The 7,578-nt window shown below is 49.0% G+C and overlaps 1 protein-coding gene across 1 annotated transcript; it reads right to left on the minus strand.

The window, feature by feature from the left end:
• Positions 1 to 2,325: 2,325 nt before the first annotated feature.
• LOC136663842 (lipopolysaccharide-induced tumor necrosis factor-alpha factor homolog) lies at positions 2,326 to 7,199 on the minus strand. The gene is made up of 4 exons (XM_066640803.1): positions 7,004 to 7,199; positions 4,874 to 4,951; positions 3,603 to 3,765; positions 2,326 to 2,434 (listed from the first exon to the last, which is right to left on the minus strand). The coding sequence occupies exons 1-4, from the start codon at positions 7,197 to 7,199 to the stop codon at positions 2,326 to 2,328; spliced, it is 546 nt and encodes a 181-aa protein (XP_066496900.1).
• Positions 7,200 to 7,578: the final 379 nt, after the last annotated feature.

Here is a 7,578-nt window from a genome sequence, read left to right on the forward strand (position 1 = left end):
TTCAACTGCCTCTCGTTCTGCTTCTGCCATGAGCTCTTGGGGGTGGAGGTTCCTCCAGTCAAAGTAGATGGGAATGTAGATGCACAATATCCCAACATGCATCCAACTGGACACTCCACTCTTTGTTGAAAACAGACGGAGGCACTTTAGTTGGAAACAGGACATCCAAAGGGAGGGAGGTTTGCTCTTCCCCAGAATGCTACTTCTGAACTGAAAACAGCCCTCCTTAAGGATTGATTGTAGAAAAGTGTCATTTCAGGGCTTTAAGATGGGGCTGGGAGGGGGCAGAGAGAGCAGAGCTTCCCCTTGTTGCGGGTCTTGGCCCCAACCAGGCTGGCCCTCCCATCAGCTGGATGCATTTTGCCTGGGAAAAAGAGACTTCCAGCTGAAGGCATGGCAGGACAGCCTGCATTCCTGGCCATGGGCTAGTTTGACCCCTGGTCACCCCAACTCAAGGCCTCCTTGCACCTGGTCCGCCATGCCACATGCTGCCCCTCCTGTACCTACTGATGCACCACTCTCTGCTCCTTGGAGAAGCTCTTGCCTACCACTCTCATCTCCTTACTTCCTGGAGGAGCAGTGAAGGAGACAGGTGGATAGTGGTGGATGTTTCCTGTCAGTTTGCTGCCTAACAGCTTGGCCTCATGGATAGGCTGCACCTACTTCCCCCATTCTCCCAATTCATAATAAGGCGAGGGTGATATAATTTTAGTCTTGATGAGGGTTAAACCCAGTGTAGCAAACGGGTTAAGAGGCTGACTGAGTCATGAATGAATAAAGTCACGAATTCAAATTCCACCTCTGCTAATGACTCAACCTGTGTTCTCAGGAAACCCCGAGCCTGATCACTTTTGCTCCCTAAGGATCGCTATGTGGTTGCAATACTGATATGTGCATAAATGTGCTGTTTCCAACCACATTCATTCAGAGAAATGGTGAATGTGTGTGTGTGTTCCTGCAAGGGGGGGGGGCTTGTGTTTTAAGTTGCTTGATTGTTGATTTTCTCAATGTCTTGGAATTGGTGTCAGGGTAATTTTTGCAGTATTGTTCCCCAAGGAATACAGGAGGGCAGTCAGTATTCTTTGAGAATACCCCCCCAACAGGCTGTGAGGGACTGTGCCAGCGGTCCTATGAGATTGTAGTTTGGTGGGGCAGGGCACCTGGTGTTGCTGCTACTCTTGCCCTCTGGTTGTGAAAAGGACAAGGGAAATGGAGCAGGAGAAATGTAGAGGATTGGAGGGCGTGAAAGCACGTCAAATCCCTGCTTCCATTCTCCTTCACCTTTCCTGGTCCCGCTCTCTTCCCCTCTTCGCTTTCCACCCATGGAACCAGAGGAGGAGGCAGCATGGTTGAGGTGGTGGATCTGCTGCCTGTGGAGGAAGACAATTTTGGGAGGAGGTTATGAGGCCAGGCCTGCTCCTCAAGTGGCAGTCTTCAAATCCCTGGGACGCCTCCCCCCCCATACTGCTTCAACATAAAAAATCATCATCCACTGCATTGGTGTGGGATCCAGGCCTCAGCGTGCCACATTCCTATTTCAGAGGTGCACATCCTTGAGAAAATTCCCACCCACCCAGCCCCCCCCGTTCCCAGGCAAAATAAAGCACTCGCTTTTGAAATGGAATCTCTGCGTCCCAAGAAGGCAACTCAGTGATGCTTGTCTGCCACACGGCATAGAACTCGTTGGACCTACGTTGGGAAATAAAGAGTTGAGATGTGACCCAGAAGCCGCTTTCCTAAACAATCTACTGTTATTTTTCCAGGATAACTAAACATGGTTGGACATTGTGCTTTCCTCCAGCCTAACCAGTAGCATGCATCGCTTCCGGATTCTGTCGCAGCACGTCTGACCTCAGGATAAAAAAAGAACATGGTTCCCACCGTCTCAAATATGCCAAACTGGGAGGAGGGTGGTTATTCAAGGGTTTGGGGTTGGCGTGTGATCTCTTTGGGATGGGAAATGGCATGTCAAGGTACATGAGGAACTTGATTGAATCAGCATTTGGATAGAGTCCAGGCCTGGTGACCAAACTGGATTTGGGCAAGAGCAAGAATCCGAGGAACCAAGACAGGTTGCTGGTCCAGGGATGCCAAACCCAGCAAGGTGCAACTACCAGTCTCCATGTGGAAGCTGTCTACCGACCAGCGGTCTCCTCCTGCTTCCTTCTGCTGGAGATGCTGAGAGACCAGAAAGATCAAATCCCAGGTGTGCAGGCCTGACCAGATTGCAAAGCAACTCTCGAGTAAGGCTGTGAGTGTGCATCCCTCAAGGTGCATCCCTCTGTCTTGGATGGAAGCGCCATCCTCCCTTGCCTGTGTCCCAGTCTATAGTCTCTTGTAGCGGTAAATGTGATACTGGCAATTAGGGCAGTAATGGTCCACGTCCTTGCAGCAGTTGGTCAGGAAAGGGATAATGCAACAGCCAAGGCAACAACTGAGAGAGAGAGAGAGAGAGAGAGAGAGATGTTACTAGGGTGATCTTGGTGCTTGGCAACACAAAGTTTAGAGCAGTGGTTGCCAAACTTTTTAGCACCAGGACCCACTTTTTAAAATGAGGCTCTATAGGGACCCATGTAGCTTTATGAGACCCACCACCACAATAAAAACCCAGCCTCTGTGTTTATCCTTTTACTATGGTGGGGGGGAGCTCCTCCTGGAGTGAGCGTTTGAGCACCACGTTCGTTGGATCAGGACCTTTCTGGTGGCCTTGCATTCCCCTTTGAAAAGAGCCAAGGCACGTTTGCCTGTTTGAGTAAACATGCATGTGTGGCTCAGTTTTGCTATCCATAGGGCTCAATACATTTTCCTTGTCAGCCTGGGGGTGGGGGGAGGACATCCTTCTTGAGTGTTTTTTGGGGGACTGCATTCATTGGATCGGGACCATTCTGGTGGTGTTGCATTCCTCTCAACCTTCCCCTTCAAAGAGGACTGAGGCACATTCACCTACTTACAAGTAAATGCATACGTGTGGCTCAGTTTTCTCATGCAGAGCCTTTTCTTGGGCAGGGTGAATTGGGGCGATGGTCTCTTGGCCCTGTGCTTCAGCATCATAGTGCGAGAAGAGAAGGATGTTCTTTTCCCATCTTGCACCAGACCAGAACCAGGAGACACCCACTCAAATTGACTGACCAGAGAGTTGGAACAGACCAAAGGAAATGGTTCTTGGTTCAGTATGCAATGGCTCTATGGAACTCCGTGCTACAGGATGTGGTGATGGCACCTGGCCTAGATGTCATGGGAGTGGATGAATGGAGGAAGTGTCCATCACAGGTAATAAGTCAGGGTGACTGGATGCCACCTCTGGGTTTCAGATGGAGCCTGTCTTCTAATGCCAGGTGCAAGGGAGTGACAACAGGATGCCATGATCTTGTTGTTGTCCTGCGTGCCCCCAGAGGCATCTGGTGAGCCACTGTGAGACTCAGGAAGCTGGACTAGATGGGCCGTGGCCTGATGCAGCAGGGCACGGAGTCAGAATGTCATTGGCCTCCTACCAACTCCACCATGGCCACCACAATTTCTGTTCCGGATGCAGCCCACCCCTTGCACCTCTTCCTCCTCCATCCTTCTTCTTTGTGTGTCACAAGATGCCCCTGAGTACTCACCCTACCACGCACAGTCCACAAGACACAGCGTATGTCAGAGATCCCACCCGATAGACGACCTCTGTCGTGATGATCTGGCGGCAACAGGGACAGATGGTTGACGCCGGGTGACTGGAGAAGATCCCAGCAACCACAACTGGAGGATTATTGTCCATGCAGCAGACTCAAGGTAGAAAAGAAAAATGTTAATATTTCAGTAGCCAGTCTACCTAGTGATTTTTGCTTGTACCCCTGGAGTGCTCTCCAGCCTCCATATGTCTTTTAAACTGTTCATTACAAGGGCAGATCCAAGGGGGGTGGAGGGCCATGGGTGCATGTCCACCAAACCGACCCCAGAGGGGAACGGCGCCAACAAGTACAGGAAGCAGCCCAAGCACAGCCAGGAGCCCAGGTCTATCCACCTGGAAGAGGCAGAATGGGAGCCAAGGTCTAACAGGCAGGTAGATCTGGGCACCAAGTCTAAGCAGGAGCCCAGGTCTTCCTGCCCAGTGAACCTCAGCCACGGAAGCCAGCTCAAGCTGGAGTCCAGATCTACCATGCAGGTAAATCTAGGCTCCAAGTCCAAGCAGGAGCCCAGGTCTACTCACCCAGGGAACCTCAGCCATAGAGGACATTAAGTTCAAACCGGAGCCCAGGTCTACCCGCCTGGTTGACCTGGGCTCTGGAGCAGGTAGTTCTCATGCCCCCTCAAACTCTGGATCTGCCCCTGGTTCATTGGCAATACGTTGGTCCACCTTGAATGCAGGTCGTGGGGTTGTATGGAGTCAAACCACAACTCCATGTCATCCATACTGAGCAATAGCAGCTCTGTAAGGTTAGTAATGGGAGATGTCTGGAACTGAACCCACAATGTTTTGCATGCAAAGCATAAAGTTCAATCCTCGGCATGTTCATGTGTTTGCGTAGCTGAAAGATCCTTGAAGCCTGCAGAACTGCTCTCTGTTTGAGTAGACAGCTCTAGGATTAGGGCCAGGGAAGCCTAGTTTTCTCACCCTCATTTGACAGGGATGGTCTATAATTATGCCTGGTTTCTACATTGTATGGAGCAAGTCCCAGGCATCTGCAGGGCGAGGGATCTCCACAGGGCTGGGAAGGACCACGTGGTCACCCACTCCCAAGTGGAGCAGGGATGAAATGCACAGACTTTGCCAAAGAGCTTTTAATATATGATGTCTCTGTACTGTGTGGAGGCACATGGAAGGACCCACCCAGTGGTGCTATTGTTTAGTTTTTCAGCCATTTGCCAGAGACTTGCAATGTCTGACACCTACCTGGGTCTGTTCGGTCACAAGGGACTTCTTGGCATGAGTAAGGTGGGGGGTCCAGTGAAGGGTCACCAAAGCAGCTATCTGTACCGGGAGAGAGAAGGAAAAAGAGTGATGCAGTCTTGTAGGGTTGTGTGAGCAGCATTCGCTGCCTGCTTTCAGCTGCCTGATCTCTCTCTTTTCTCAATACTAGCTACTGGGGGGGGGGGGACCTGATCCAGTTCAGAGCCATAGTGTGGTGGACCCAAGTGTCAGCCCAGTGTGCAGCGACTGTGAAGAAGGCAAATTCCATGCTTGGGAGCATTAAAAAGGAGATTAAGAATAAAGCACCCAGTATTATGCCATTGTACAAATCACTGGTAAGGCCACATCTAGACCATTGCATATAGAACCAGGGGACATCTACTAATATTGAGTACTAGGAGACTCAGAACAAACAAATGAAAGTATTTCCTTTCCCATTGAGTAATTAATCTGTGGAACTCCTTGCCACAGGATGTGGTGATGGCATCTGACCTAGAAGCCTTTAAAAGAGGATTGGATAGAATAGATTGATGAAGGAAAACCCCATTATAGGTTACAAGCTATGTATTTGCAACCTCCAGATTTTAGAGGTAGCCAACCTCAAAATGCCAGGTGAAAGGGAATGGCACCAGGATGCAGGTCACTTGTTGTCTTGGTGGACCACCAGGAGTTACAGGAAGCTGGACTAGATGGGCCCCCTTTGGCCTGATCCAGCAGGACTCTTTTGTGTTCTTGTGGAAGATGGTTTGAACCTTTGCCATTACTAGAAGGGATGTTGCATGATTAGATCACACACAGCAACAGCGATTTCTGTATGGGAGAGTGTGTCACTGGCATCAAGCAGAGTTTTCCTCTTGCCAAAAAATAGCCACTGTGGGCCTGTCCGGATCTGGCCCCAAGCCTTCAACATCTTATCTAGTTTGGCCCTGAACCAAGAACCACTCAAGCTTGTCTGCTTTGGTGGACTTTGATTTGAATTTAACGTATTCCTTATGTCCCAGTTTCCGGGTTCATCTCCTCGGGAAATTCTCACAATCACAAAGTTCACAAAGCTTTTTTTTTCCCCTTCAAAGAACAAACACCCTCTTAGATTTTGCATTGATGGAAACCAGACTATTGACAAATAAATGAATACAGCAGACAGGGGCGAGATGTCAGTATTGTGTAGTGCAGTGGTTCTCACACATTTAGCAATGGGACCCACTGTTTAGAATGAGAATCTATCAGGACCTACTGGAAGTGATGTCATGACCGGAAGTGACATCATCAAGCAGGAAAATTTTTTTAACAATCCTAGGCTGCTATCCTGCCCACACCCAGGAGTAAATCCAATTTACTATCATTGTTAAAAATTTATACACAGTAGCTTGTTAAGTACAAGCCTGTAACATTTACCCAAATGCAGTCACATACAAGAGTAGCATCAAGTCTAATATGTTAAAAATAAAATATTGAAATGAATGGGGACCCACCTGAAATTGGCTCACGACCCACCTAGTGGGTCCCGACCCACAGTTTGAGAAACACTGGTGTAGTGGTACCGGGAGTGAAATGGTACTGCTGTGAAATATTGCAGGAAGGGAATCCTGTAAAGTAGGGGAGCCTTTCCTTCTCCTGCTGGCCCATCAGCTGCTGCTGCTGCTGGTCTCTTTTTTGCATCCAGGGACCCATTTGCTAATTTGTTACATAACCACTTTGTGAATGACTTTTTGTGGGTAAAGTGATATATAAATATTACTAAGAGTAATAATTCTTCTCTTGTCACGAGGGGCTTTTCCTTTGTGAATGGGAAGCATTTCAACATGCTATTTCTCCCCTCCCCCTTTGCATTTTGAAATGGTACGATCCACCCAGACTTGGGCTATGCTGCTTCAATGATAATGTTCACCCATCTGTGATCTTTTTATCTCACCCACCTCTAGGATTCTGTTCCTTCCCAATCTTTCAGTGTCTGTTGCTGGGGGCACCTGGGGGCTTGAAACTGACATTAGTGGTTTTGGGCATGGGACTGGCAAGTGATGGAATGTAACGAATTGAATTTGGAGTTACAGAACCTGGTTTGTGTGTGCAGCCTGCAATTCATCAGCAGAGAGTCAGGCTGACAGCACGTACCTCCTTGTGGAGCATAGGGTTCAAATGGTTCTGGCGGGTAGGTTTCTGGGTTGTATGCTTCTGGAGCATATGGTTGCGGGTTGTACGTTTGCGGTGGGTACGGAGCTGCGTATCCTGGTACGTAGGGCTCCTGCTGAAGCTCCTGTTTTGGCTCAAAGTCGCTCAGGGGAATCGGTTTCTGCTTCACTTTTGCCATCTCTCCAGTTTGTCTGCAAAAGAGGCGACACACACAAGATATTGGTTTATTCTACAGTTGTGAATTGCTGCTCTGCCTCTTGAAGTACAAGGCAACTGCTGATGAATAAAATTGCAGCATCAAAAAATAAACAAAATACAAAATAGCAGCAGTTTGGCTTGAACCCCTTTTTGGGGGTGGGACAGGACCAGGGGTTGGCAAGAGGCAGTCTCTGTTGGAGTCAGGTGCTAAATGTCCAAGAGGGAATTAACAGTTGGGTTGGTCCCCCCCCCCCATAAGTGCCTGCACTAAAGGGGGCAAGTTTGTTAGTCAGGACTTGAATTGGATCTGTGATCAATAAAGTGGCCCATTTCATACTGACAGCTGACTTGGTCTTGTG

The sequence above is a fragment of the Tiliqua scincoides genome, chromosome 13, assembly GCF_035046505.1.
Source record: "Tiliqua scincoides isolate rTilSci1 chromosome 13, rTilSci1.hap2, whole genome shotgun sequence".
Classification (NCBI taxonomy): domain Eukaryota; kingdom Metazoa; phylum Chordata; class Lepidosauria; order Squamata; family Scincidae; genus Tiliqua; species Tiliqua scincoides.

What these genes read in the sequence shown, in the direction of transcription:
- LOC136663842 (XM_066640803.1), bottom strand. Translation starts at nt 7,199, where the DNA reads ATGGCAAAAGTGAAGCAGAAACCGATTCCCCTGAGCGACTTTGAGCCA. An exon ending in TTGTGACCGAACAGACCCAG is followed by an intron (nt 3,766 to 4,873) that starts GTAGGTGTCAGA and finishes TTCTACCTTGAG; the next exon opens with TCTGCTGCATGGACAATAAT. An exon ending in TGTGGACTGTGCGTGGTAGG is followed by an intron (nt 2,435 to 3,602) that starts GTGAGTACTCAG and finishes TCTCTCTCTCAG; the next exon opens with TTGTTGCCTTGGCTGTTGCA.